Here is a 27,277-nt window from a genome sequence, read left to right on the forward strand (position 1 = left end):
TGCGAATAAGACACGGGTGCCGATAGGGTAAGGATAGCACGAGGAAGTCCAGGGGAGGAGGAGGAAGATATACACGAGCCCGGACAGGGAGCGGTAGAGGCTGGAGACCGACAGTGCGGAGCGTGAGGGGAAGAGAGAGGAGAGGAAGTGAGGGAAAAGTTGGCCGCACGAGAAGAAGATAGGCTCGAGGCCGATGAGTCTGCTTTGGGGGGCAACTGCGATGCACGCTCAGTGGCTGCTGTTATGTTGTGATTCCCCTGATCCGGCCTAGCGGCCGCCGTTGACAGGACAACGTCTGGTGCCTCAGGCTGCCGTAGCTCCGGGTGATGTCCCTGACCGTCACGGGACTGTCATCTTAGTCAGCTTCTGCTGCCTCCCCACAGGCAAACCGATCAAACAAACGGTCCGCCACACCCGTCCTCACCAGCCACAAACATTTGCACCCCTAACCATGTGACAGCCCGTGACCTTTGTTTGTTTTGCGGCCATTGTTGTTGGTATCAGGACGGTTGTCGCATCAACTTGGTCCCCTCATCAGTATGAAGGTCTCACAGTCCGGATTGTTTCTTCAGCCAGCCCTCCCTTAAACTTTTCTCTGTCATTCCTGCTGTGTTCATTGCTGCAATTGTGACCAGGATTTACTTCACCTGTCTGAAGCTTGTCGTGTCGATATATATATATATATATATATATAATGGACCACATATGTCTTCAACAATACGCCACGATGGTACTAACAGACGAAAACTTCACAAAATCGCGCAGCACTGATATAAGTGATTCTGATAATGGGCTAGAAATATAGATACAGCAGCTACTATTGAAAGAGAGCTACGCAAAATTGGGGATGACGAAATACAGACAATTCTGTTTGCTCGTTTGATTGCAAAGGCTGCAGTTCCCGCTGACCCTTTTGAGTTCAGGTTACCTGTTGATCCTTCCACATTAACACCTCACTTGGCTCAGTCTAGTGTTGCTTACCCCTACCACTACACACATACTCCGCCCACATCAGCACGTCGCAGAGGGAAAAAGTCACTGGTGTGGACTTGGTCATTCGAAACTTCCTAAGACTCTGACGTCACCCATCGTGCACCTCAAGCCAAGCCGTCCTGTACCTGACTAGTAACTCTCTAACAGGACTAATGGAGTACTTCATCAACCAGGACATACGATCACTCCCTGAAAAAGCTTTGCTCGGTACTGGACGAAGGGCCCTTCCGACCGTGGTCAGGTACCGGAGGTGCTTGCCGATGGATACTTTCGTCTGAATCTCGTGTCGATGATGGGGTCATTGAGTTACCGCGAACACGAATGATGTATGGTATGGGCAGTCTCAAAAATGATATTTTGTGGGGAGGCTATACTCGGTTAGCGTATGGGTGGTTAGCAAGCCGATTGCGGTTGGAATCTGCGCCTTATCGTTATGCTGATCGCTCTGCCCAACAACGGTTCTCGAAAATGTAGTGGGTGGATCGGATCGACAGGGATGGAGGTACGTACCTGGCAACCTGGCAAGCAGACAGCGGCTGGCTTTTCTGCGAACCTAAATCACTTGCACACCATCACCTTGCCATTGCTGGTATTGATTTCGTCGCGCCGCCGTGTTCAAACTCCTTTTTGCTTAATTACACAAAAAAGGACTACGCGTTTAATAGTAAACTGCTCAGAGAGTTGCTCCTATCGAAAGCTTCCCTTCGACTGGGACCAGGATTTTGATTACTTCGCCGAGCTAACAGCTGACTATAAGCCTTTGAAACTTCGGGGTCAATGATCACCATGCTGAACAGAACAGGAATATACAGGATAAGGTTCCGCGGGGTTTCTGGGCGAGCCCCACGCTGCCCACGGAGGTTTGATGAGGTACAGACATTAACCTCCGCAGTGCTGCCAATGCAACAGTCTTGACCATCATCGGCAATCGCATTCAAAGTGGAGCACCATTTAACATTTCACTATTGAAACCCTATCCCACGGTAGGAGAAAGGGACAGAGGTCAATTCATACCCGCCCACCTCAAGCACTATCGATTCTTGTCTGAAATTTGGTCATGGCATACTACGATGTAAGAGACAAATAATCACCAACACTTTTCAGCACCATAATATGCACCTATGAACGGATACCGTCTGCATCGTCAATACTGCATGAATGAGTATGGTTCTATATGCGACGTAAACCCATATGGTCAGAGCAGGCTGGCATCAACTTTGCCTGCTATCTTCTTGATAGCTTGCGGGCTTGGATTAAGCTCATCGGATGAATGGCGTTCTACCATCCCATCTGAAACGACGGAGTGGTGTCATTGGATCTCGATGTCGATCCTCATTCATGCGAGCTCCTAAGGTGCCCGATTCGATGGATATGGAAGTCAGCTTCATTGCCAACTTCCCCTGAATCAAAGCCCAGCACGAAATTTCTTCCAGTGTTGTCTATTTAATGGAGTGTCCTCCCAGTTGCTGTCCTTTCTCTTCCCAAGCACTTCGCTCACTATCAGTCGTTCTCTAAATCTCCAAACCCTCATTCGCTCCTTAACAGCAACTACAATACAAATACACTCACTATCTTTCTTTATCCTATTCCTCAAGTCAACAATACATCACAATGAAGTTCACTGGAATTGCTGCTCTTGCCCTCGCTGGCAGTGTTTCTGCCGCCGCTATCCCGGTTGTGGATACTACCGTCCAGTCCACTCTTAGCCAGCTGACCGGCGTTCTCGGAAAAGTCGACAATGTTGTCGGTGGCCTTGTTGGCTGCGCTACCACCGACCTCACTGATCTGAAAGACGGTATGCTATCTACGGCCGTGAAGGTTTGCTAGGGAGACCCACTAAGATGAAATATATAGAACTTTCCACCATCGAAGGCAAGCTGACCCAGCTGCTCCCTTCCAACAAGCGTGACCTTACCGGCACTGTCGGTGGCGTTGCTACGCCTGTGGTCGGAATCGCTGGTGATGCCGCTGGCACCGTTAAGGGTGTTGCTAGCGGTGCTGTTAACACTGTTGGAAACGTTGCTGGTGGAGCCGTCAACACTGTCGAAGGAGTTGCTTCTCCTGTTGTCAAGACAGTTGGTGGTGCTGTCGACTCGGTCGCCTCCCCTGTTGTCAACGCGGCTGGTGGAGCCGTCGGCACTGTCAAGGGAGCAGCCAGCGGTGTTGTCTCTAGTGGTATGTACAATTGTCCAGATAGATGTCCAATAGCTAAGATTATACCAGCTGTTAACCTGAAGCGCGACATCACTGACCTTTCTGGTCTTTCTGAGACCCTTGTCGCCAAGATCCAGAGCGGTAAGTGAAATCCTGAGTATGAGTGGTAAAGGTAAGCATACTGACTCTTCCAAGGTGACCTGACCGCCGGCGCTCTTGAGAAGGTCCTGGACCTCCTCAGCCAGAACGGTAAGTTGATCTAAGGAAATCTCGAAGGAAACATCGCTGACAATGGCCTAGGAGGTCTTGCCAACCTTCAGTCCGTCCTTTCCCTTGTGTAAAGGATGACCCGTTCAAACAATTTCTGCCTTCTCCCACGACCTACACTTCTATGTTCAGTGATGCGTCATGGAAACCTTCGACCGGGGAAACCTTAACGAAGTCATGACTTTGTGGGAGAGCGGTTCTGTTGTACATTCGAGCGTATCTTCTCTGTTGGCCGAGGAGAGCAGCCTTGGGAGACTTCCGCCTGCCGTATATATACTTTGATACCAGAATAATTGTAATGTCTTGAAGCCACACTCATTCTGCTGCCTCGTAATCGATGAAGGAAAGTAAACAGATGATTATAAATAGCATGGATAAAATTGCTCGATGATTAACCCACTGTTTCTGATCCCTCCAAATTATATTGGCAATGGCGTAACCTGGCTACTCAGAACAAATGTTCCGTACTGAACTATAATACAGTGGCTGAAATGCTTTGCAATACTTCGTGCGAGAAATAATAGGCTGGCAGACGTCGCCAGGCCATATTATGATAACACTCGTTGTAGCCTGAGGCCGCAATGCTTACTCATGCCTTATCGCACATCCCACTCTTTCCCCGCCTCAATATCAATCTTTCTCCCCAGCGTTGCGCTCTTTAATACACGAATTCGAGTTGCTGTTGCATTGAACTCACTTGAACCTCTTACTCTCTTAGAAAGACATACGCATATCACCATGGCATCTAACGGAATCCCCTCCGAATTCCCCTACACCCTGTAAGAAGAGCCAAACTCCCCTTGGGCATATCACCTCAACACCACTAACCAACAACGAATCCCAACAGAACAATCTCTCTCCCTCTCCCTACCAACCGCCTGGCGTCCGCCGCCCTGCGCACCCTCGAGGTTGACACCGAGCTCTCCCCCTTCGTGAAGCGCAGTTTCGCCCTGACAACGCCGATGAAAGAGCAAACCGCCGACGAAGAGGCCAAAACTGTGCTGGAGACGACCTACTGCGCGACGACGAATCGCATGCTGCGTGTCTCTGTGAATGGCTTTATGGAAAACCTGGCAGTGGTGCTTGGAGTGATGGAAGAACTGGACGTGGATGTTCTAGATGCGGATGATGAGAAATGATGGGTCTGTCTTAGTGCAGATGGAGACTGGAAAAGCAAATGCGAGGTTTACTGTGCTACGTTATGCTACACGCTACCAGGGGCATTTCATGAGGGTTAGATGTGCCCGATTATTGGGTCGATCAAGACTATATCGGTATTTTGCCGCTGGCCATGATCGTTCGGACGGAACACGGATACCGGATGTTCCTCGCGGTGCAGACAAGCCGCGTCCGGGGAGTTGTGGATGGGTGATATGCGTACCGTGGATGGAGCCAACCACCAACGTACCTGTGTGTGTGTGGTGTGGGTTTGTTCGGTGATGGGGCTTGATTTTGAATTGAGTCAGGAGTGTGTATAGCGGGTTGGGTCATATGTGGATAGCGTGGAATGTGGTCTGCCGCATTGTACGGTGTGAGGGTCTAGAATGAATATATCACTAATGCTGTGTCTTCTCATAATGAAGTCTGGCAAGGGTAACGGATAGATACGAAGATTATACGGTGCCCCAGTCCCTAAAAGAGCCAATGCCACTAAGCTCCAATAGCCGTGCATGATGACCATGCCTTAATTTAAAACCCCAGAACTCACAATATATTGTATCCACCTTGAGTCTCAAGTATTTGGAATTCCTAAATGAACCACCAGTGCACTGATCAAAACACCCAATATCATCCGATCACTAATCAATTATTCCATTGTGCATAATGCATAATAACCCTGCATCCTCAACCAACCACAATCGCCATAAATGCAACCAAACCCAAAGCAGCAAAAGCGCCGGTGGCGCTATAACGGGAATTTACACGTGCAACAAACCCCAAGCCACTTTTTGGCCCGAAACCGTATCGATCGACCCGCAATCATTCAGGCCATTTTCTGCTAATGATGACATCGATACTGGTTCGGGTTCCGGAATCTCTTGTTCCCGATCCATCTGGTTCCATTTCCCCCCTCTCTCTCGTTGCTGTTCCTCTTTGGGATTTGCGCCTGCGACGATTATTGACTGCCGGACCCCCTCTTCTCTGCTCTTCTCTTCTTAGTCGCTGATGCGTTTGTCATCGATCATCCCATTCACTGATTTATCATCCTCAAGGTCGAGACTCACCTCATCAACTACATATCTACTTGCGCATTCCCTGGTACCAGTCCGATTTATCAGAACTACTGCTCCTACTGGTCCATATCACCTTGCGACATCACTGCGATCAAGCCACCGGAACATTTTTCCTTTCCAGCGCATTCACTCTCCACCATCGCTTTCGTCAAGTTCACCAAGACTACTGTCAACCATGTCTTCTGCGACTACCTTCTACGACTTTGAGCCTGTCGACAGTACGTTGTTCACCCTCCTTTACTTCCTTTAACCCCCACCCCCAACTTCATACGAAACTAACCACCCCTCCTCGCTCAACAGAAAAGGGCTCCCCCTTCCCCCTCACTGACCTCAAAGGCAAAGTCGTCCTCGTCGTCAACACCGCCTCCAAGTGCGGCTTCACGCCTCAGTTCCAAGGCCTGGAGAAGCTCTACCAGGACATCAAGTCTAAGCACCCGGAAGACTTCACCATCATCGGATTCCCCTGCAACCAGTTCGGAAGCCAGGACCCCGGAACCGACGACGAAATTCAGTCGTTCTGCCAGATCAACTACGGAGTGACATTCCCTGTGCTGGGCAAGTTGGACGTGAATGGCGACAAGGCCGCGCCGGTGTGGACATGGATGAAGGAGCAGCAGCCCGGTCTGTTGGGTCTGAAGCGCATCAAGTGGAACTTTGAGAAGTTCCTGATTTCGGCTGAAGGAAAGGTTGTGGGTCGCTGGGCTAGTTTGACCAAGCCCGAGTCGTTGGAGGAGCCGATTCTGAAGGAGATTGAGAAGGCGAAGAAGGAGGGCACGTTGGCTTCGTTGAAGAAGGAGGAGGCGACGGCTTAAGAGTGTGATATCATATTTATCTTATATTTGTGTGAGAGGACGGGTGTTTGGTTGGGATGATACCATGCAGCAGTAGCTGCTGCTGCTGTCTTTTATACTATACTGAGTATTATATAATGGCTGTTACGCTACGCTAGGCGATTGGTGTTGCGAAACGAAACGCTTCAACTGCCATGTTCTGAACAGTGTCGTTATATTTCATATCAGTTCATATGCTAATTTAATTCTCCGTGTTTCAAATCATGCTGCAGCGCTACCCTTGGGGATCAAATTGCGCAAAGAGAGATCGTAAACCACATCCTCCACCTTCTTGACCTGTACCACCGCACCGCATTAGTATCCCTTAATCCACAACTCCACAGATCAAAACTTACACTGTATTTAATCCCATCACTCCTCTTCCGCAGAATATCATTCTTCAGATTCAACAATTGGAATCCCGCAAACAGATCCTTGATGAAATTGCCAATCTGCACTGGCCGTGTGTAGTCACCGAGAGTGACCGAGTTGACAGCCAGACGGGCCTGTCACATCTTCTATTAGCAAAAAAATGCATTCCAATAGCAGACCAATATCCGGGGATGGGGTGACTGACCAACTCCTCAACCATAGAAATCAGCGCAAGCAGATACTCCTCAATTGTGAGATGGAAGGCATCCTGTTCTTTGAGATTCACGGGGACTGAAAGATTATCATTAGAATGAAGTTCACACTCTGAATTTCTCAAAGATAGGAGATAGACAGAGAGAACGTACCACCCAGGAACTTCCCAACCTCTTCAATCGTGAGGAACGAAGAAGAGCTGTTCGTCTTGTACTCTTCCAGTCCGCCTAGCCAAGCGCAGAGCTCGATGGATGAGACCTGTTGGTTGGTTGGCCATTAGCTGCGTTACTCACCATCTACAATAGAAAGAAGAACAACTCACAAGATTCTGCAACTCGCGCGTCCACACACCATTGTACTTGTAAAACGGGTGCTTGTCTGCCACGGTCTTCAACCGAGATACTTCATCCCTCTGGGCGATGATTTCCTTAGTTGCGTCATCGAGGACGGGTTTCACTGTTCTTATTAGCTATATCCCTTGAATACCCCTTCAGATAGATGGAGAAAAGAGTGTTACATACACTGATCAGTGGGTGTAGAATGAGCCCGCGACAGAATAGCCTGGGTTGATCTGCCTATCCAGAATATCAGCCAAGCGAATTCCTCAGATTGAGGATTCCCCCCATGCGATATTTGAGAGAAAACGAAATAGAGGAATAAATACCCTTCCTAGCCAGCGTCTGCACAATATCATGAAGTTCCTGTACATTTCGTTAGCACAACGGCACTTTGCTTTCGGGTTTGTTTCTGCGCTTGGCGCGGGCACGGGTCAACTTACATCGCGGACCGCAGCCTCCTCGTCAATCTTGGCCTGCAGGTCTTCGAAGATATTGTGATCGATCATCTTGATTTTTTGTCTATTATCTGATGTGTTGTGGTGAGTGATACTAAATTGATTGGGATTCGTGTTGCGGGAGAGATGTTGATGAATGTTACGTCAGGGAAACAAAGCTGAAAAGAGAAATTGTGGGGCAGGTTTTCTGCCGCTTTGGCTTGGGTTTTATATCACGGCGGATGACTACCAGTAGAGAAGATGGGTGAATAGGTTACTGCAGAAGAGTAGTTTAGCTTCACTAAAGGGTACTGAGAATGTTAATGAATTTTATCATGTTTATATTTTACTATTAGTAGCGCCCTTCACAGGTTCAACTTAACTGCAATGCCACTACGAAAGCAAATTACACCCCACCATACAGCTTCTCCTAAATACAAGCAACAGTCACTAGTGATAGAGAACATCATATTCATCTTAATTCTAACCTAACGAGCCTCTAAGAAAGCCCACACATTCATAAGTCATAGCAAAACTCAAACAAAACCAACCCCACAACAAGCACGACAATCAGTAGCGGTACCTGGTCGAGTAATCTACAGCAGAAATCATGCATCAGCCAAACCATCCAGCCAGTACCAAAACCAACTCAAGAAAATAGATAGACTTACCCTTCGGACTAACAACCAGACCACGTCCCTTCTTCGCACCCTTGTAAATTGTCTCAATGATATCGATCATCTCCTGCTTGTCTTCAAGCACCCAGTTCAACTTGTTGTTGTTACCCGTGCCAAAATCACACATCATGTGTTTATTCCGGTAGAAGAACATGATGGTCATCGGGTCAAAGAGTTCGTACATCGTGTTGAACTCGGGTACCTCGTCGATGTCGCAGAGGTAGATGACAGCGAAGTCTGGTTGGGCAGTTAGTCACTGAGATTTCCTTTTATTTTTTCTTTTATTTTTTTCCTCTTTCGAAGAAAGTGGTATGGGAAAGAGAAATGGATTAAGAATTTCTTGACGTACTCTTCACTCGTTCGGCGATCTTGAAAAGGACTTCATCCTGACGCATGCCTACAATTCACTGTATTAGCACTGTCTTGTTCTGATAAAGAGAGAGTCGTGATGTCCTACAGTCAACATCGTGATCGCGACCGAATCGGATGACCTATACAGATTTGATTAGTATCATCTGCTATGGTCGGGGACCAAGCTTGACTTGGTGATATGTATACGCACCACAAGTCTGTCCTCCTCGGAGAGAATAGCCTGGTCGACGTGCCAGGCCGTACGCAGATGCGGGAGAACGACGGAACCCATGATAATGACTTATGGCCCTTTAACGCTATGTATAGCACTTCTAGTTGGTGTTATCGAGAGGAAATCGTTGGTGTTCTTGCAACTTGCAAGTGATGTAGTTGATAGAGATCACGTGGATGAGGGGGTAGCAGCGAAGAAGTTGCTTTGCTTGCTACTTCTCGAAGTTTCGGATGAGGCTTCTAACCAAATGCTCTATATGTTACAAGTCATTGGGATACTATATATAAATTTTATAATTGAAGTATTTACTGCATCGCACTTTCTTCTCCAACCAGTCGGACAAGCCGACCAAATTGATGAAAAAAGGGTTGTTCGCGTCGATCGGGGATAGTGTAAGCCCGATGACACTGTGCAGCAAGACATGCGCAAGCACAGAGGTCTCGCCACGGGGTGCAAAAATAAGATTAATCAATGTTGTGTTCCTTAGAACACTTTCAGAGATTAAACTGAAAAGAACAGATACTACACTTGATCTAAGCCAAAAGGCAAAGAGAGCTGGAGAAGAAAAGAAAAAAATTCTAAAAGACGGAGGGCGCGAGAGGTTTATATAGAATTTGCCAAGTGGCCCGTGCGCAACACACCGGCTAGTGCCGTTGAGGTGGCCAACAAGCGAGAACTACCACCATGACTAAGACAGCTCTCATTGGACCAGCCATTCACTCAGTCAGATGATAAAAAGCTGCCCTAATCAGCGGACTGAAAGCCCTATCCACATACCGAAAACGGATTAGTGACACGCACTTGTCCGACTCGAGCATCTCCATCGACCTTCGACAATTTCTCTCCCCAAGGCGCAGGATATACACCTCTTTGCGACCAGCTAATCCCTCTTTCTATCCCCTCAAAAAAACCCCCTCCCATCCGTCACAATGGCCCCCGTTGCTGTACGTTTCCTTCCTTGAAACCGCTTTGCTGTTCTCCCCGAATGGGTCCATGTTCATGAAGATGTATTATCTGCGTTGAAAATACCAGATAAAATATTTTTTCATGGAATAAACCTCGGGGATCCGACATTATGGAACAGTAGGCTAATCATTATTTTTTCTCGGACAATAGGCCCGTGGTCGCAAGGCCCAGAAGGTCACCAAGAAGGTATGTGCTTATCGCAATCGCAAGAAAATATTTTACAGTTAACTAACTATGCATTTTTTAATAGTATGTCATCAACGCTTCTCAGCCCGTGAGCGACAAGATCTTCGACCTCTCTGCTTTCGAGAAGTTCCTCCACGACCGCATCAAGGTCGAGGGCCGTGTCGGCAACCTCGGTGACAAGGTCGTCATCTCCCAGGTTGGTGACGGCAAGGTCGAGGTTGTTGCTCACATCCCCTTCTCTGGCCGCTACCTGAAGTACCTGTATGTTCCTCTCACCTCCCTGAAATAGTACCAACAGTGCAAAGTTTGTGCTAACCTGCATTTTTCAACAGCACCAAGAAGTACCTCAAGAAGCAGCAGCTCCGTGACTGGCTCCGTGTCGTCTCCACCTCCAAGGGTGTCTACGAGCTCCGCTTCTACAACGTCGTCAACGACGAGGGCGAGGAGGATGAGGAGTAAATTACTCCTTCCGGAATGACAACAACCAAAAAAATTCCAAAAATGACCGGATGACAAGTGTGCTCGCGTCAGGGGGTTGCCAATAACTGGGAGCGATATCTGAATTGAGGGTTATCACTTGGATGTCTGGTTTGGGTATAGATGTGTTCTACAAGGAGGGATTCCTATACCGCTTTGGCGATGACTGGTGGTTGGCTCGGAGATGTTTGTTCCTGAAAAGGTGGACGCTCTGTTGCTGCTCTGGCTCGTTATGGCTACCTCTACTCATGACGTTATGACTGGTAGATACATGATTGAATAGAGCAATCTATCACTCGAACCTAATTATGTTCTGTTGTAAATTACGTAGTTGCATGGTGTACAATTTTGAGTACGTATAAAATGGGTATCACTAGAAGTAATCAATGGCGTCGATAGCTGTGCCTTCAATCTCCTAACGCCGAGCTGCTCCGCTTTTGGCCCGCTCCTGATCCAAGCCTTCCATGTGCAGCCGCAGCTTCCGCATCGGCGCCTGGTGGAGGCACAAGCTGGTCGTTATGTATGCGCCAGCCTTTAGACTTGAGAACCTTCCATGTCTCCGCTGCCTTGACCCTCACCAGATCGCCCGTGGCGATCGAGTCTTCCTTGGAGTCATGGCCGCTGCTGCCTCCAGTTTGGATGTCTCGATCTAGATGTCTCCGGCATAGAGTCTTCAAGCTCATACGGAGAGGTAAGCCCCGGGGATGTGGGTATAATAGAACAGTGTCAATGATCGTCGGATGAATGATGCGGCAGGCATTGAGGTCATTGTCGATCGCATGACCAATGAGTGGCGTATCTGGTTGAAGACATTCAAATAGCAGCGCCCGGGCTGCAGCAGGCGACTCGACAATCTGCAATGGAGGCGAATCTACTTCCCCGTCATCCAACGGTAAATTCGCTTGAGAGCCAGAGCTGCCATAGGGAATGGCCTTCGTGTAGTGCTCTGGGAAAACACCAGAAAATCGCGAATTCAGGTCCAAGACTTCACCGATGGGTCTGACCAAGACATCCAAGAGTGTCTTGCCTTGCGGCCAGCTAACAGCGGTCAACCGAATCAGCTCCAATCCTAGGGTTGTGTAGCCCATTTCACAGTCGAAGCAGACTGGCGGCAGCCGTCCTTTGGCAGATTGTTTCGGGGTTTTCTGGAACTGGAGTACTGAGGCGAGTCGTTTGGTTTCCGATACCTTGAAGACATGGGTCTTGCCCTTGGTACAGCCAGCAGAAGTCCCTACCGACTCGTTGCAGCAAGAGAAGTACGCATCTTTGTGCCCTGTAATATGATCGGTCTTCTTCTTGGGCGGATAGAGAGGTTTACCCGGGTGATATGTGCACTGTCCTCCCGTCGTCAAAGTTCCATCTTCCCGGCGACCAGGAAAGACTTGAAATCTTCCTCCACATCGATCGCACTTTTCCCATCCTTTGGATTCAATAACACCTTTCCTGGCACCTTCCACTTCGGCGTCCGTTGGAGGCTTAGTAACGTAGCCGTATTGCTCGAGACCCTCCAGTCGTGTCACAAGCTTGCCCGCCAATGCTATCTCCTCCTGTGGACTAAGCCCAGTGTCAAGAGGTTTCGGCTTTGACTGCTCTGGCCCGGGCGCAATCTTGTAATACCGCTCATTGAGATGGGCTTTCACGTCATTGGCCCAGTCTTCCTTGCTCATTTTCGACAGCTTTACTATGCGGAGCTTGATGACATTGGAGTATATGCTTGGGTTTTCTTTCGCGGTCTTTTCCTCTTCATCCAAGGCCATTGTTATAAGCTCATTTGGCGTAAGGACCAGATATCTGTCCTGGCTCTCTTTGTCTTTGGCCAACTTGTCATTTAGAGCAGACATACCGGCATGCAGCTTTGTGAGGATAGCCAAACGCACACCATGCGGGGCAGGTGCTTTCGTTAGCATCCGAGGGTTCAGGCTTTCTCGTGGTGCTTGCCTTGGTGGGAGAGGTTTTCGAGAGCCGGGTGCGCTTGTTTTTGCTGATGAAGATGTTGGCTTTGCCGGAGGCGTGACTTCCCTGGATAAAGACTGGAGTTTGACATTGGTTTGTCCATTGGTCTGGAATGGCTTGTTCGATGAAGTTGTTGGCACAGGACCTTGACTGGAAGCTGCTTTAGAAGGCAACGACGCTGCCTTGTCTTTTAACTTGGCAATTTTCTCTTCACCCGGGGCTTGTACTTTAGATTTCACGGCTGTTTCGCCAGACGTAAGTCCCGGGTCGCCCTGGGCTGCCGTTGGTACATCGGTGCTCTGACGGGCTCCTTGGGGGGCTGATTTGGAGGCGACGTCTCGGTGAGAGAAGATGCAGGTTAAGAGCAAGCAATTTTGCCCCTCAGGACAAGGTATGTCCTTGAATAGACCGAGTGGTGCAAACATTGTGATTGTAGGCTAGCAAAAGTTTCCCAGTAAAGAAACAAAAGTCAGGTGTAGATGAAGAAAGGAGTATATAGCTGGTATACAAGATTTCACTCATGCCTTGCGTTGCTTCGCAGCACGTACTAAACATACAGACGAACTGAAAGAATTGCTTGGAGCTGTGTATTAGCCACGATGTCGGTTACAGACCCGATACGGCTCAGAAAGCTTATAAGACTGTATTATATGAGCTTCGAGCACATCTGTTTCATCCAGAGACTATGCTTGCCATGGGCAGTTAATCAGCCACTGTCGTGAGGACAAAGATTTGAGGGTACCGCAGTGCCTTTTCGCTAAAACCAGTTCAGATCTGAGATAAATTTATTGGGCTATTCGGCTAGGAAAAAGCTTTGACGATTCGGTTGTGGAACAAGGAGGAGATCCTCCTGGAGTTAAGCTAGGTTCGGGATTTGAAGCTGAAGCCGAAGCTGAAGCCGAAGCTGAAGCGGCGGATCGGGATGCGGTCATGCAAACCATGCAAACAAGCACCTGCAGCTGCACGATTGCCCATCGGCCTCACCAGTCAATGTAAGAGGGTTAGGCTCTCTGAATACCAACATTATTTGTGTACACAATACTCCGTAATGGAGAAATCTAAAAGATGGATAGGTGATGACTTCAGCAGGGCGGGGACCGTCCAGAACAGGCATCCATCCGATGACGTTTCCTTATCGTGGCTTAGTAAGGGGCCAATGGTGTACAGGCTGACAGCAGCCAGCAGATACTCAGCCTCCAACCTCAGGATTTGGCCGTGAGTCAATGGAGTATTTAAGAGGATGTTGAATGATCTGGCTACAATTACTCCGTATAGCCTAGCAGCACGTTGACACTAGCTTCGACACAAATCACAGCCAACTATGGAGCTCGATAACGGCCACCCGCCGACTGAGACGTCGCGGAATGCCGACCACCTTTGTGTATTCGTACATGGGTTAGCTCTCAGTCCCCGAACTTCCTGCTGAAACTAGCTGACATAGATTCTCATGGTAGACTATGGGGAAACCCTTCCCACCTGGACTATGTCACCTCATCGCTGAGGGAACGATACAGCGAAGACCGTCTCCATATTCTTTCGGCGAAGCGGAACGCCGGCAACTTTACCTACGATGGCATCGAGGTCGGTGGTGAGCGCGTGGCACATGAGGTTGAAGAAGCATTGGAGGAGTTGGCAGCAGCCGGGCATCATATTAAAAAGCTGAGCATGGTGGGATACTCGCTTGGAGGTCTTGTGGCTCGATATGCGCTGGGATTGTTGTATTCTCGGGGATGGCTCGATAAGCTTGAGCCAGTGAACTTCACCACGTTTGCGTCGCCGCATGTCGGCGTTCGGAACCCCCAGAAAGGAGCCTGGGGCTTTCTCTGGAACAACGTGGGGCCTCACACCATATCTATATCCGGCAAACAGCTGTTCATGATCGACACGTTTCGCGATTCGGGCAAGCCGCTGCTCAGCGTGCTAGCCGACCCGGATAGCATCTTCATAAAAGCCCTGAAGAAGTTCAGGCACCGTACTGTATATGCGAACGTTGTCAACGACCGGTCGACAATATACTATACCACGGCAATCTCGACGACCAACCCATTCCATGAGCCGGACAATGTCCGCATCAATTACGTGAAGGGCTATGATCCGGTCGTGATCGACTCTGATAGGCATATCCTACCGTCAGACAAGAAACGCATAGAATCACTTTCACTTGTTCCCCAAGCACAGCAACAACTTATGACATACCTCACAGAAGCCCCCTTCCAGCTTCTCTTCACCACCATCCTCTTCATCGGCTTTCCTATCTTCCTCATCAACTCCGCCATTCAAACCGTCCGCAGCCAACGACGAATCCGCCTTCATGAAGAAGGACCCATGGGAACCGTCTTCGGACGCTACCGAGTCCCGGTTGTCGTCCAAGGCGTGCAGCACGCAGTAGAAGAGGCATTCGAGCACGCCGCTGCCGACCAAGATCCGGATTACCTGGACGAGAGCAAAGACGAAACGAAACAAGTGGCATCCGCAAGGAGAGCCAGGTCAAGCGAAAGCAAGAGCAATGCGCTCATCCGCGAGGACAGCCCCGACAGCGCCTCTGAACCGCTACTCGCCCGCGAAAGCCAAGAACCTCAAGAGTTTCCAACCCTCGCATTGACACCGGATCAATTCGCCATCATCGAGTCACTGAACTCCGTGGGCTTCCGAAAGCACCCGGTCTACATTCATAATCACCGACACAGCCACGCAGCGATTATCGTCCGTATGCCCAAGCCGGGATTCGACGAAGGCAAAATAGTCATCAAGCACTGGCTCGATCAAGTTTTCGAGCTTTGACGATTGCCCGGCCGATATAGTTAGCTTACACGAACCCTCAGCTGCCCATGCAACACCACTTAATAGACTTTCCCCACTCACATCACCCCCCATCGCCTCACTGTACTCCGTCCTACACTATACAGAAGAAGAGACATACATAGACCCTAAACCAAATACAGCTCCCTAATATCAATGCACAAGCCATAACCGATCCTACCCGCTCCCCTGCCACACTATGTACATACTAGAGACGCAGTACTCCGTTCCGTATCGAACACACAGATCCCCCATATAGCCCCACATTCCCCCCTCCTCCCCAAAAGCATCCTCCCTTACTAGCGCAACACCACAAATAACAGTAGGTCCCAACTAGGCAAGTAAGTCGAGCATCCATCTACTCCGTAAACTAAGTACATCCAGTACAGATAAACTTCCCTCCAATTACCCACCCACACACACACACACCCCCACCTGACAGCCACCACCACATGTCCATAAGCACGGAGTACGTACTCCGTAACTCATTCATGCCATGTCAATCATCATGTACCCCAGACCCGAACCCCGAACCCAGCGGAAGCAGAGATGCATTACCCACAACTACGTATCAGACATATTATGCAATGCAGCATATCCTGCAAATAACCGCATGGCATGCTAAAAAAGAAGGAAAGGGATGGAATAAGAAAATACCCCCACTCGCGCTCGGAATTATTCCCTTCTGTCCTTCCCCCGCATTTCTCCTTACTTACTTTCTTACATCTGACGTCTGCCGTGCAGCTAGCTAGCTAGGTAACTAACTAGCTACCTTATGCACGGATGGGATACTATAACTATATTATCTTGTAGTATTAGAGGGGAGAGCGGAGTGCTGGGGAGGGGGAGGGGGGTATACTACTAACCAGTAACCACACAAGTAAGGAAAGTTAACTAACCTTATTCGGGATGTTTAATGTGGTTAGGTGGTAGTATGGGGCGTGTAAGTTATCGGAGTTGCCTTATTGGGATGTTCCGTGAGATTTGTGTGGAAGTTTGCAGTGCCGGTTTCGGCTTGTGGTGGGATGGGATTGGATTGTGAACGAATACTATTAGACTGACTGGGTTGGGATTGCGTTGTTACACAAGTATTTGATTTGAGTATGGTGTTTTCTTGGGTTGGATAGGTATTGGGGGAGGTAGTGGATAGGCCGAGGTGGTAGGATTCAATGGGTAGGGTGGATGTGGTGAGTGGGTACTTGAGTATTTCTTTACCCATTCTATTGTAGAGGACTGATACAGGGGACGAGGGGGGTTGTATCCATGTTTTCGTTATGCTACTTTCGGGTTTACGGCAAATGCTTACTATTAGTAATCTAATGGGTTGAGGTGCTGCTAGAGGAAGAAGTAGGTAGTAATCTGTATGATGAAACTCCTAAGAATAGTAAAAGTGTAGTAGAAGATGAATATAGTAAACCCAATGCTCAAAAAAAATACATATCTGTCATACATTCATAGCATAGAGGTATCCATAAAAAAAAGTAATAGTAAACAAGAATGATAGGAATCTACATGCACCACAACTGTATCATCCAACTACCATCAGTAGAAAAGAGAATCAGTTGGGCAGAAGGCCCGCTTCTAGCTCAAGTTCCGAGTCAACATCGTCAACCAAAGCCGACCCGTCTTTCTTCTCTTTGGCCATCTCGCGGTCAATGGCAAATTTGACCGCGTCTAGGATATGGTTGCAAGTCTTCTTGGGTGGATAGCGAGGGATAGTGCCCTCTTGGTACACACCGGTCTTGACCAGGATGGAGAACCAGTCGGCGTCACTGGTCTCGTTGAACTCGTTCGTGCCTCTAATGTCTGACTCGGGGGTATCGCCCACAAAGTACACGGTGCTGGGTGGCTTGTTGATGGCATGGGTGTTCTTGCGCCATTGTCGCAACAACCGCGTAGCGAATTGGTATGTGCCGAGTTGGGGCTTGCCAAAGGCGATCGTGTTCAGCTCCTTGCCAGTGACAGCTTTGTACAGCGCCTCGAGGGAGGCTCGGAGAGCTCCCATGCCGATGCGGACATGTTCGTGGGAGGTGGACCAGACCACGTCGTTGTGGGAGAAATACACTGGCGGGCCCTCGTCAAAGGAGTCGGATCGGGTGTCTAGGTGGCCATTCTTGGACATTAGAACGTCGAGGATAATCTGCTGGTCACCGGCCCAGTCCCGACTATCAGCAAAGACAAATATAGCCTCGATCTTCGTCTTCGAGAAGTCTCGGACCCGGGAGTTCTTGTATTCTTCGTCGGTCAACTTCCGGAATGGTGTAGTGTCCTGTCTAGTCTTGATGATGTCTCCAGGGGTGATGACATCCTTGAAGCCGTAACCTTCGGCTACAATACGGCACTTCTCGCCCTCCCCACCAACGACAAGGACCGTGTGGTACCTTTCGGCCATCTCACGCATCGGGGTATGGCCGCAGATGAATTGGCCGGGTGAGACTTCGAGCTCAAGCTGTCGACTGAGATCAACGCATCGTTCCTCCTCTGTCTTGCCTCCACCGTTTGTGACAAAGATGTATGGACTGGTAGAGCAGTCAGCACATGGACTACCATTTAGAAAGGTGCACCGCTATAGTACGGTAGAGGGTATCGATACATACACTTTGATGCCATACGGATTCTCTCCATTGATATACCTGAGCGCGCTGGCAGCTTCAGGGATAGCCTTACCGCCTCTGATAAGGACTCCGTCAATATCAAAGGCCAAGGCAAAGTCATCGGCAGTGGTGAGGGCCTTCTTAGTCACAGGAGGAGCAACTCGAGGAGAGCCTTCTTCGGAGGAAACCTCTTCGTCAAAGTGCTGCTTGGCCGCTTCCAGTTCCATGGCTGTTTCATGGGAAATGGTAGAAGCCATCAAGTGTTTAGGAGGAACGACCACACTGGGACCGCCGTAGAGGTCGGCCTGGGATGCGTCCAGGCTCGACAACCGGCTTACCCGTGGGGTAGCATATCCGTCGGCTGTTGTCATTGTGGATAGTGGTAGTGGTGGATCTCGGGCGGGTGGCAACAATGGAAGAGTGGATCTTTTGTGGACCCAAGATATGAACAAGAATCGGTCAATGTGGAGGACAATCGACAACGACGTCAGTCGATCTTCAGGGGCAACGTCTTTCGGCTAACGCGAGGTCAAGTAAACCAAAAGGAAAGCAAGACGATCAATGAATCCAAGCAATGCACGTCAATTGGCGTTGCAAGGATGTACACTGATAAGACAATGTACTACACAGAAGATCAAGTTCCCAGGGGAATTGATTATGTGCAGCAAGCAACAGAAGAAAGAAGAAGTATGATACACCAGATGAAGGAGCCCAAAGTAAGAAATGGATACAGTGGAGAGTATAGAGGAGTCTGGAGAGATAGAGGGGCCACCTCTTGACAGACAATGGGATTCTAGAGCCATTATATAGGAGTCAACGAGCAAGCGGTGGAGGACGCCTAGCATATTCTCCCTTGGGTGATGCAGCCCGTGGCGCCGTCATCGACCGCGTCGGGACAACAAAAGACTCATTCTCACTGGTGAACTGGAAGTTTTGTTCTCAGTAACGGTTGCAGTTTCTGGTTGTTCGAACCCCACTTGCACCCAAAGTTACAACATAGTTGAATTGTTCCTATTTGATCATAGTGTCTAGTAGTGGTGCGTCTGAGAACTTAGTAGAAGCCAGTCAGCCATACATATCGAAGAAGAATCCTTGACCATATTAGATGATGATGGAGAGGCTGACACTGTGATTCGCTCCACGGGACGGTCAAGGCGCCAACCCGGCACCGGCAGTCAAAAGACACGCCCGAGAGGTACCGTGCAAAAGGAAAAACAAAAATAAAATAAAATAAAATAAAAAGGGAGGGGGGCTTGGAATGGGTGATTCAAAAACTTACTCGCCATCCATCCATCAAGAAAAACCGGATGAAACCCACTCGTTCGGCGAAAACGAGAATGGGTGAATTCGGATCCTCGATCAAGTTCGGGGACTGATATCATGGCACGGAAGCAAATGAGGAAGAGAGAAGAAGAGAGAGGAAGACGGCAGCGGGAGACATCTTGACATCAGTTACAATACCGGTTCGTTTACAGTTTACTCTCAACACCAATAATACATAATACAGCTATACTATACTATACTATACTATACCACTATACACCCTATCTATCCCTACAGTCGAGGAACTATAGTACAATGTAAGCGGTAATTGTGCAATTTGTATGCCCAAAACACACCCGATCCCCCCGGTCTTCATCAGCGCCAATGACGCCTCCTCGTGGCCTTACTTTCCAGCTATTCTACACTGTAACCTCCCCAAGCCATCGAGATCATTCCCGCCCTGAGCAATAAACCAGACTGGCAGGGATGGAGGGGAGGGGAAAAAGAAAAGAAAAAGGGAACGGACCGACTACCGAATGCACGAACCTACATTCATCCATCCTAGTCGTAGTCTCCTCAAGCCACCATCTGGGCGAAGGATCGTGGATGGATGTTACTTTCCGAGCCTCCTCTTTTGCCAGTCCGCTAACCAGTTATCTTGTGCTTCTCCAACGTGAGGTCACAGCCAACCATGATGCTCGAAGTGGCCCGGAATTCCCTACACCAAGAATAGTGCTGCCTCACTGCCTCAGTCATCCGCCAGGGGCTGATCACTGCTTCTGACGTCATGGCGGAGCTCTCCCGGCCGCCGTCTGTATCGTTACCGTATCAGCCATACACCCCTGCACTGAGAATAGTGGCAGAGAGTGGATTCACATGGAAAATCTGCCTTTGCGGTAAACTTGGAACTGTGATTGCCTTTTGACACTGCGGCCTAGTGGAAAGCATCATCCTAAGGCGCTATGTTTGGGAATGGCCTCTGCAGCCCTCCTGATTCGCTTGCGTGATTTTCTCTGCTGAGCTGACTGCAGCCTTATCTGACTCACAACACACCGGACGTGGATATCTCATCAGACATCTTTCTTTGAAATTAGTGGATGGGAGTCTCCCAAATGACAGATGAAATAGTGGGGCGAGGGTCGAAGCCCAGAGTCAGTCCGTAAGTATGTGCACAAGTATATTCGCTGCCTTTTCCAAAGCCCATATCTAGATCCACCCATAGTAGCCAATGCATATATACACTCATGAGAATAGAAATGAAACATCAATAGATCGCCTTGAAGAAGAGAAAGATACCTGGCTTCACCAAGTGAACAAATGTCATAGTATCATACAACAGAAAGGGAGAGACCGGACCCCAGAAGCATGTATATATATATATATGTATTGAATTGTGTCCACCGGAACAAAGTTCCACTCGTAGCCAAGGCCGAGAAATGGAGCACCCCTACCCCGTAGATTAGACGTATCCCGTCAATCCACGCGCAGTATTAGATCTGACCCGCTGCGGGATGGGGTTACATTTCGCTCGTACGGCACCGGCTTCCTCTTCGGCATGTGGCCCCTCACGCTTGCAACGGAGCGCAAAGAATCGGTGGACTGCCTGCGTGTTTGAGTCTCCAACACAGGCCCTGGATCATGACCAAGCCAGTAGTCTTCAGGTGAGTAAGGTGCACTTAATCCTCCGGCATGTGGCTTCCGCCGAATTTGGACTCGTTTGATATCGTCCCGTCGTACAATCCGCGGGCGAGAGACAATTTCTTGTCTGGGACTGACTGCCCGAGAGAATGGCATCCGGGGAAGACCGGGTTGGTCGCTCGAGACAAGCTCCCAGTTCGGTGTAGGAGATTCTCGCGTTGGCGTTCTGATTTCACGCACTGGCGTGAGTGGCCGTAGATTTCCCGAATGCCGGGATTCGCGGTCCAATCTGCTAGTCGAGCCGTTGATGTCGATGTCCTCAAAGTTGTCATCAAGGTTGTACAACATGATATTATTCATGTCCGTGCTACGGAACGGACCACTTGCAACACCCTGCGACGAGGGCGGTCCGACAAGTCTTACATGTCCCGCACCGCGCTGCTGCCGGTCCCGGTCGACAAATTCCCCAGCGTCCGAGATCGGAGAGCTTTGTAGCAGGCTTTCATAAGTGTCGTCTTGATTGGAGGCCTGAACCTTTGATGCGCTCTCCGCATAGGTAGGTCTCTTTCGGTAGTTCGGACCTCTCATCGCGAGTTTTCCATCCTGACCTTCCCCAAAACCGTGGAGCATCGCACGAGGATGCGCAGGCAATCCAGCCATAGGGGCCCGGTTGTACCGCCGACTATCTTGGGCTCGGCTTGACGAAGTCGGCTGATTTAGATTCTGGTATGGCGCACCAAAGGCGCTCCGGGGCCTTGTCATATCCTCTTCGAATAGAGTCGCATGGCTGTGGGGTCTGGGCTGTTTCTGACGACTTAGCCGTAATGGTTCCGGGTAAAGTCCCAACGTTGGCTTATCAGGAAGTAAATCTGAGATCGTCCTTGGAGACGACTGGCTCAATGATCCCTCGGCTTCAGAATTAGAAGTCAACGCAAAACCAATCCTGTCGGCACTATACACCCCCATGGGACTATCATTATGATGATTACCAGGGCCCGTGACGACAACTGCAGGTGTCTGAGCTCTCGGTTCAAACGGGGTTATCAGTCTAGAGGTTTCGGAATCCCTATCTGTTGTGCCGGGCATAGGACGAGGCCCAGTTGGCCGTCTTGGTGGGAATGTGAAATCCGGAGGCTCTGACATGACTCCTCCGATCTCGAAAAAGTGATCCTTCTCATCCTGTTTCCGACGCCTTACCTTCCTACAACAGAAAAATATGATAACACCAACAATAAAGAATCCCGATATTCCAGAAGCAACCGAAACTCCAATCACAGCAGCAGGTTCCAGCCTGCTGTCAGATGCGCTCGCGGATGCCGACTGGCCACTACTGGTAGCGCTACTCGTTGTCGTGGAGGGAAGTTGCGAAGTAGGAACCGTCAACGGACTTCGGAAAGTCTCAGTTATTACCGAGGTATGCTCCGTACTAAAACTTGTCGGTTGTGAGAACGTACTAGAGCTAGAGCCCGAACCAGTGTCGGAGGCCGAGCTGGAGCTGGAGGTAGATGGCACCGTTCCTGTCGTCGTTGTTGCAGTCTTTTGCGTGGGGCTTGATCCCGTTGGCATTACTGTCGCGGTGATCGTAGCATGTGTCCGTGGCAAAGCTCCAGGTACCGAGTCGCAAATGTCGTACAAGTCGGAGCTGAAGACTGTTTTCATGGAACATAAGGATAGACTACAGCGAAATGCCGCTTCCCCAAGTGTATAGCCGCTTGTGGTATTTGTCCGACAGAGACAGTCGAGATCCGCCTCCGAGCATGCATCCTTTGGGTAATCAGAGGATATGAATTGTTCCACGCAGTCTACCGCACAGCTTGGAATCAGACTGGACAAAGATGTTGCTGATGCGGTAGGATGAGTTGTCTGGGAACCATAGGCGAGGCATGTCAGCGTCAACAGTATTATCGTGAATGACCGTCCAGCAGGTAAAAACATCTTGTGAAAGCATCTTCGTTCTCGGTTAGCAGACTATCGCCGCCGGGTATAATGCAAGCCAAGGAGTCGCGAACGGGAGGTCACAGGGTCAAATAATTACCTATGCACATAAAAAGTGACGCTACAGAGGAATTCCAACCCCTGGAGTCATTGATAACCGTAGAATATCATCCTAGGATGACCAAGAAAGACAGAGCGCAAAGAATACTGAGATCTGGAAAAGTGATGATTTCCCCACGGCATGGAGAAGCACCAACTTCAAGACAACAGCGGTTGCGAGAAGGGGGGAAGGAGGGACTTCAGGGACCAAGACAATGTACCGCATACTGCCAGCATGGGCGTCAAACCACGTTTTGCCATGGCGCTGAGTGGCTGCGAAGAGAAAGAATCAAGGTTCGAGACCCAAATCAGGAGTCCGATCCTCCTATACGCGCCAGGGTGAAACATGGCAACACCGTCCCAAACAGAATACACGTAGCTGATGGACGCAGTTCTTCAGGAGGCCTGTCGCTTTGCATGATTGGATTTTGGGTAGACGATGGCGTTGAAATACGCGCCGTGATGGCGCCGACTCTGCCGATAAGAACAGCACATGATGTCAGATTGACTTGATCCGAGAGGTTCAAGGCGCAAACAATTGAATTGGGTCAGTCTCCTTAACCGCGCGCCTTCAGGTTGTTGTCGACCTGAAGACCCTGAGAGCAACCAGGCACAACTGAGATAGTGTAGATCCAGTCAAGACGTGTGGACACTGGGCTGAAGGTGAAACGGCGGCTAGTAAACAGACGCATCACGGGACTTGATGAATGGCCCGATCGGCACTCGTGTTTCCCCATACCCACTCGGCAATTTACAGGCTGCTTATGGCATAAGCAGCTACGAATCGAGCCCAGAATGTGGTTGATTAATAAGTTTGACATTGTCATCAATCATTAATCTGATCACTGCCAACTAAGAGAAAATGACAAAAGCAAAGCCCAGTGACAAAGTGGGCTGGTATCATGCGCAATACATAAGAACATAACAACCCAAGGAGATAAGAAACAAGGAAATGATAAAAAGGTACAATCGAGACCCTGTCAAAAACACACGTCGCACTGAGCATGCTGCACATCCACCCAATGACGGTGTTTATGTTGGCGGGGTTGCATTAGGCTAGACTCGTCGGGAGCCCGCGGAACAATACTAAGATGTTGACAACGTCACTCCGACCCGCTGGATTTTGAACATCCGATTCCGTAGGAGAAAAATCGTAGGTAGGACGAGGTTATTCCCCCTAATCGACGGGTTTTGAACCGAAGTGGGTGGTAAGGAGGGGCCTGAGGAGCGTTCTAGTATTTGAATATAATATAGCTGAACGAAAGGAGTTAGTCTCGGAATCTCCGGAAAACCATCACTTGGCGGACCACGTACAAGGCATGAATGACACCAGGAAGCCAACCCAGGATTGTCAAACAGATGTTGATCAGGAAATCAGCACCGCATCCTCGCTCAAGGAAGACACCCAGCGGGGGCAAGATGATCGCAAAGATGATCTTGCAGATATCCCTATGATCCCAAGGACGTTAGCACACTCAAAAATACTAAGCTCTCGTCATTCGAATAATTGCGATCGCAAGCTATCCCAAGACAGCTCCAGCTTGTCAAGGTCAAGTTATGCGCGCGTTTGTATAAGAAATCGCCAAAAGATGACGTCGCGAGGAGTTGCAAAACTTACGAGGCAGTGAAAGGCATTGTGAATGGAGGAAGACGTAGATCTCTTCAAGTCGACAAGGTTGATGCAGGAGAGAGTAGTAGTGAGCAGGTGATGGATATGACCAGATAGAAGCGGTATCTGAGTACAAGTAGATGAATGATGGAGAGTAACAAGAAAAATCAGGAGAGGAAGGGAGCGGGACCACAGGGACTCTTTAAATGATGGGCGGCAAAATTAAGTAGCTGCCCTCCGCCAAACGCTACGGGGGGATAGTGCTATGCCGCCTACGTAAAGCACAGTCCTCGAATCCGCATTTTTCAACGGATACGCCTTTAGGTAATAAAATAAAAGACCAATAGCTGCTAGCGATAATTATAATAACCGGGGCGGACGACAACGATAGTCAGGACGATCCTTTTCCGCTCGCCGTGCATGTCTACCTCTACGTCATACTTTTCAGTACGAACTGTGGCTGATGCCTTGGCTGCTTGCTGATTGGCTCCGAGCTCACCACGACCAGACTTCTCGGCGGGTGACTTTTGCGTCGTATTGACATTTTGTATTCTGTACCTCTCCCAGTCCCGTGGCTGATACTCCTCTAATTTTGGAACAGAACCATGCTGTCATCGGGCGGTGCAACTGGATTTATTCAACGGTAAGGGGAGAACTTTCGCTCTCATCTTCTCCCCTTTCCTCCCATCTCCTACCTTGTTTTGACTTTCTACTTTTTTCCTTCCTCCTTCCTTTGTCATAATTATTCTGTTGCCTGGCAGGGGCTTGGCGCTTCCACCGTACCACCTTACCAGGCTGAGGCGAGGCGCCAGTAGTTTAACTTAGACGCCGCCAATATTGACTAAATCGCTCTGTGCAGATGGTTCTAAAAGTCTGGGCTCTTGGTTCTGAGTGGGACGTACCAGCACACCATATTCCATACCTACTGCTTCTCTCGGACTAGATCTGGGCCCCTACGCAATCCCTTGTTCGAAATAGGGGTATGACTCCGTGTCTAGGAGGTTTTGGGAGACGGAAAGCAGCATGGATATGGTGGGCCATCCAGCCCTACGGTTCCTCTTGCGCGAATCACGGTGCCGGTTAGCTTTCAACAATGTTCGGACAGATGCCGCGTCCCCATTACGGTACTCGACTTTTGGAGGATTTAGACTAGCGTAGACTTATTTCCAGGGAAGAAAAAAAGTGATATCATTTGACACGCATCTATCCGTCAGCGCCTACGCTAGCTATGCAGATAATCACTGGATTAAAGCACGTTTCAGCCGGATTTTAGACGTCATGTGCTCGATAGTGAGATGTCTTATCGTTCGCATGTCGCGAATACATCATTGCGAATCAATCTTTCTACCATCATGAATTTGACAGAACGTACGCCCATATTGTATAATGTCTACGAGGATCCTGTTGATTATGACGGAGGCATCCCACTATGCCATATGTCCTAGCGGGAAAAAAATTCTGACTAACATAGTAGAAAGAACAGATCAATCTGCCTGTTGAGACGACGCAGTATCATGTGATTGGCATCGCCGCAGTCCAAGCCACACTGAGTCGTTTCTATCTTCTAGAACAGAACATCCTGGCCACCCCGCATATTTCAGCCAGCAGTATAATAAAACCACCGCCTAGCTATGATGGTGGGTCTCTCCAGGCTATACAATTCAAAGCTTATGATCAGCCCTATCTTGTAGAAGCATCTCGCCAGAGATATATTTAGATGCCAAGTGACCCGCAAGGCGCAGTAACATTTTCCTGGCACCTCCAGATTCAATGTGTGCCTAATTTTATGGAGTGCACAGTCAAGTTAGGGTATGTAGCCTAGTACTATCATGGGTAGTACCAAAGCCATAGTATAATGCTCTGTTGGTCGATAAACACTCTTACAGGAGCACTAGAGACCCTATCCTTAGACTCGGCCAATGGTACCGTCCCCTTGTCGGATACAATGCAGTTGGATGATGAAATACCGTCTCCCTCATACATGAAATACTTCCGTTGCAAGCAAGCAGATGGAAATCATGAAACAACGCGCAGGTGGAGCCTACAATATTCCTATTGCCTCTGTGGCCGTTCGTGACGAAGTGATGTTTCGACTCTTGACACCATAGTAGCAGAAAGCAGATTACTACTGCAATTCCCAGGACGGACATGGTGTTCTTGAAAAAGAGGTATGCCTCACTGAAGAGAAGCGAGTCAGAAGATATGAAAAAATCATGATCAGAATTACTGTGGAAGTATATATGGAAAAGGTATAAGAACAATTACATAGATACTATAGTATCCATACGATAACTCATATGACAAAGCTAGCTTGAAATCATTAGTTATAGAGTCTAGATCTAGCTATCTGTCATGTATATCTGTGAGATAGATAGTACGTAAGTAGCCTTATGAATATGATCCAGAAAATCATCACCAAGGACTGACCCTCTGTCTGTGATGAGCCAGAGATACTAGCAGTACTGCAATGGATAGCTAATGCCATATGGGCGACTAAAAGATCGAGATATACAATGTTGGAGGTAGGGATCTCCGTTTATGATCCAAATTATCACGGCTTGGCAGCTACTCCCGCAGTCTCCGCATTTCCCCATCACTGTCTCTTTATCTCGATGCTTTCTGCCAACTTGGGTATCGCGCACTTGCCGTATAAGCCACATCAA

The 27,277-nt window shown here is 49.0% G+C and overlaps 12 protein-coding genes across 12 annotated transcripts; 6 read left to right on the forward strand and 6 right to left on the reverse strand.

Annotated features, from left to right (window-relative positions):
- Window positions 1-2,604: 2,604 nt before the first annotated feature.
- Window positions 2,605-3,488, forward strand: BO85DRAFT_485561 (uncharacterized protein; the record flags this gene model as incomplete). The annotated part of the gene is made up of 5 exons (XM_025663334.1): window positions 2,605-2,788; window positions 2,848-3,168; window positions 3,217-3,288; window positions 3,343-3,396; window positions 3,448-3,488. The coding sequence occupies 5 exons, from the start codon at window positions 2,605-2,607 to the stop codon at window positions 3,486-3,488; spliced, it is 672 nt and encodes a 223-aa protein (XP_025518341.1).
- A 664-nt stretch (window positions 3,489-4,152) lies between these two features.
- Window positions 4,153-4,532, forward strand: BO85DRAFT_330830 (CTAG/PCC1 family protein; the record flags this gene model as incomplete). Its single annotated transcript, XM_025655441.1, has 2 exons — window positions 4,153-4,193; window positions 4,262-4,532. Coding segments are annotated over 2 exons (312 nt in total), but the record flags the coding sequence as incomplete, so codon positions are not given.
- Window positions 4,533-5,390: 858 nt separating this feature from the next.
- Window positions 5,391-6,700, forward strand: BO85DRAFT_466942 (glutathione peroxidase). Its single transcript, XM_025662158.1, has 2 exons — window positions 5,391-5,866; window positions 5,949-6,700. Exons 1-2 carry the CDS (start codon window positions 5,581-5,583, stop codon window positions 6,458-6,460), a joined length of 798 nt encoding a protein of 265 aa, XP_025518343.1. The 5' UTR covers window positions 5,391-5,580; the 3' UTR covers window positions 6,461-6,700.
- Window positions 6,635-8,006, reverse strand: BO85DRAFT_446978 (translin). Its single transcript, XM_025659620.1, has 8 exons — window positions 7,842-8,006; window positions 7,728-7,764; window positions 7,585-7,638; window positions 7,386-7,519; window positions 7,216-7,321; window positions 7,056-7,141; window positions 6,835-6,984; window positions 6,635-6,775 (listed from the first exon to the last, which is right to left on the reverse strand). Exons 1-8 carry the CDS (start codon window positions 7,905-7,907, stop codon window positions 6,701-6,703), a joined length of 708 nt encoding a protein of 235 aa, XP_025518344.1. The 5' UTR covers window positions 7,908-8,006; the 3' UTR covers window positions 6,635-6,700.
- Window positions 8,007-8,282: 276 nt separating this feature from the next.
- BO85DRAFT_446980 (DIM1 family thioredoxin-like protein) lies at window positions 8,283-9,348 on the reverse strand. Its single transcript, XM_025659621.1, has 5 exons — window positions 9,075-9,348; window positions 8,970-9,003; window positions 8,862-8,909; window positions 8,507-8,749; window positions 8,283-8,431 (listed from the first exon to the last, which is right to left on the reverse strand). Exons 1-5 carry the CDS (start codon window positions 9,153-9,155, stop codon window positions 8,406-8,408), a joined length of 432 nt encoding a protein of 143 aa, XP_025518345.1. The 5' UTR covers window positions 9,156-9,348; the 3' UTR covers window positions 8,283-8,405.
- Window positions 9,349-10,211: 863 nt separating this feature from the next.
- On the forward strand, window positions 10,212-10,706 carry BO85DRAFT_366683 (60S ribosomal protein eL22; the record flags this gene model as incomplete). The annotated part of the gene is made up of 3 exons (XM_025655788.1): window positions 10,212-10,247; window positions 10,312-10,508; window positions 10,580-10,706. Coding segments are annotated over 3 exons (360 nt in total), but the record flags the coding sequence as incomplete, so codon positions are not given.
- Window positions 10,707-10,850: 144 nt separating this feature from the next.
- Window positions 10,851-13,376, reverse strand: rex3 (putative RNA exonuclease Rex3). Its single transcript, XM_025654749.1, has 2 exons — window positions 13,371-13,376; window positions 10,851-13,318 (listed from the first exon to the last, which is right to left on the reverse strand). The coding sequence occupies exon 2, from the start codon at window positions 13,100-13,102 to the stop codon at window positions 11,132-11,134; it is 1,971 nt and encodes a 656-aa protein (XP_025518347.1). The 5' UTR covers window positions 13,103-13,318; window positions 13,371-13,376; the 3' UTR covers window positions 10,851-11,131.
- A 311-nt stretch (window positions 13,377-13,687) lies between these two features.
- On the forward strand, window positions 13,688-15,655 carry BO85DRAFT_392130 (lipase ROG1 family protein). Its single transcript, XM_025656834.1, has 2 exons — window positions 13,688-14,072; window positions 14,132-15,655. The coding sequence occupies exons 1-2, from the start codon at window positions 13,999-14,001 to the stop codon at window positions 15,456-15,458; spliced, it is 1,401 nt and encodes a 466-aa protein (XP_025518348.1). The 5' UTR covers window positions 13,688-13,998; the 3' UTR covers window positions 15,459-15,655.
- Window positions 15,656-15,931: 276 nt separating this feature from the next.
- BO85DRAFT_227211 (uncharacterized protein) lies at window positions 15,932-16,309 on the forward strand. The gene has a single exon (XM_025654750.1). It carries the CDS (start codon window positions 15,968-15,970, stop codon window positions 16,226-16,228), a length of 261 nt encoding a protein of 86 aa, XP_025518349.1. The 5' UTR covers window positions 15,932-15,967; the 3' UTR covers window positions 16,229-16,309.
- Window positions 16,310-17,034: 725 nt separating this feature from the next.
- Window positions 17,035-18,441, reverse strand: BO85DRAFT_366544 (phosphatidyl synthase; the record flags this gene model as incomplete). The annotated part of the gene is made up of 2 exons (XM_025655785.1): window positions 17,035-17,995; window positions 18,074-18,441. The coding sequence occupies 2 exons, from the start codon at window positions 18,439-18,441 to the stop codon at window positions 17,035-17,037; spliced, it is 1,329 nt and encodes a 442-aa protein (XP_025518350.1).
- Window positions 18,442-20,461: 2,020 nt separating this feature from the next.
- Window positions 20,462-22,995, reverse strand: BO85DRAFT_227273 (uncharacterized protein). The gene has a single exon (XM_025654751.1). It carries the CDS (start codon window positions 22,904-22,906, stop codon window positions 20,807-20,809), a length of 2,100 nt encoding a protein of 699 aa, XP_025518351.1. The 5' UTR covers window positions 22,907-22,995; the 3' UTR covers window positions 20,462-20,806.
- An 808-nt stretch (window positions 22,996-23,803) lies between these two features.
- BO85DRAFT_446984 (YqaE/Pmp3 family membrane protein) lies at window positions 23,804-24,773 on the reverse strand. The gene is made up of 3 exons (XM_025659622.1): window positions 24,624-24,773; window positions 24,320-24,454; window positions 23,804-24,259 (listed from the first exon to the last, which is right to left on the reverse strand). The coding sequence occupies exons 1-3, from the start codon at window positions 24,638-24,640 to the stop codon at window positions 24,238-24,240; spliced, it is 174 nt and encodes a 57-aa protein (XP_025518352.1). The 5' UTR covers window positions 24,641-24,773; the 3' UTR covers window positions 23,804-24,237.
- Between the last annotated feature and the right edge of the window lie 2,504 nt (window positions 24,774-27,277).

Source organism: Aspergillus piperis (assembly GCF_003184755.1).
Source record: "Aspergillus piperis CBS 112811 unplaced genomic scaffold BO85scaffold_4, whole genome shotgun sequence".
NCBI lineage: Eukaryota > Fungi > Ascomycota > Eurotiomycetes > Eurotiales > Aspergillaceae > Aspergillus > Aspergillus piperis.

Bases quoted from the DNA above. Each gene is read 5' to 3' on its own strand.
- rex3 (XM_025654749.1), bottom strand. From the start codon at position 13,102: ATGTTTGCACCACTCGGTCTATTCAAGGACATACCTTGTCCTGAGGGG.
- BO85DRAFT_466942 (XM_025662158.1), top strand. From the start codon at position 5,581: ATGCGTTTGTCATCGATCATCCCATTCACTGATTTATCATCCTCAAGG. The intron at 5,867-5,948 runs GTACGTTGTTCA...CTCGCTCAACAG, and splicing joins CGACTTTGAGCCTGTCGACA to AAAAGGGCTCCCCCTTCCCC.
- BO85DRAFT_227211 (XM_025654750.1), top strand. From the start codon at position 15,968: ATGCCATGTCAATCATCATGTACCCCAGACCCGAACCCCGAACCCAGC.
- BO85DRAFT_227273 (XM_025654751.1), bottom strand. From the start codon at position 22,906: ATGTTTTTACCTGCTGGACGGTCATTCACGATAATACTGTTGACGCTG.
- BO85DRAFT_446984 (XM_025659622.1), bottom strand. The intron at 24,260-24,319 runs GTACGTGGTCCG...CCTTTCGTTCAG, and splicing joins CCTGGTGTCATTCATGCCTT to CTATATTATATTCAAATACT.
- BO85DRAFT_446980 (XM_025659621.1), bottom strand. From the start codon at position 9,155: ATGGGTTCCGTCGTTCTCCCGCATCTGCGTACGGCCTGGCACGTCGAC. The intron at 9,004-9,074 runs GTGCGTATACAT...AAATCTGTATAG, and splicing joins CCGAGGAGGACAGACTTGTG to GTCATCCGATTCGGTCGCGA. The intron at 8,750-8,861 runs GTACGTCAAGAA...CTGCCCAACCAG, and splicing joins GATCGCCGAACGAGTGAAGA to ACTTCGCTGTCATCTACCTC.
- BO85DRAFT_392130 (XM_025656834.1), top strand. From the start codon at position 13,999: ATGGAGCTCGATAACGGCCACCCGCCGACTGAGACGTCGCGGAATGCC. The intron at 14,073-14,131 runs GTTAGCTCTCAG...TTCTCATGGTAG, and splicing joins CTTTGTGTATTCGTACATGG to ACTATGGGGAAACCCTTCCC.
- BO85DRAFT_446978 (XM_025659620.1), bottom strand. From the start codon at position 7,907: ATGATCGATCACAATATCTTCGAAGACCTGCAGGCCAAGATTGACGAG. The intron at 7,142-7,215 runs GTACGTTCTCTC...ATAATCTTTCAG, and splicing joins GGTTGGGAAGTTCCTGGGTG to TCCCCGTGAATCTCAAAGAA. The intron at 6,776-6,834 runs GTAAGTTTTGAT...GCGGTGGTACAG, and splicing joins GTGATGGGATTAAATACAGT to GTCAAGAAGGTGGAGGATGT.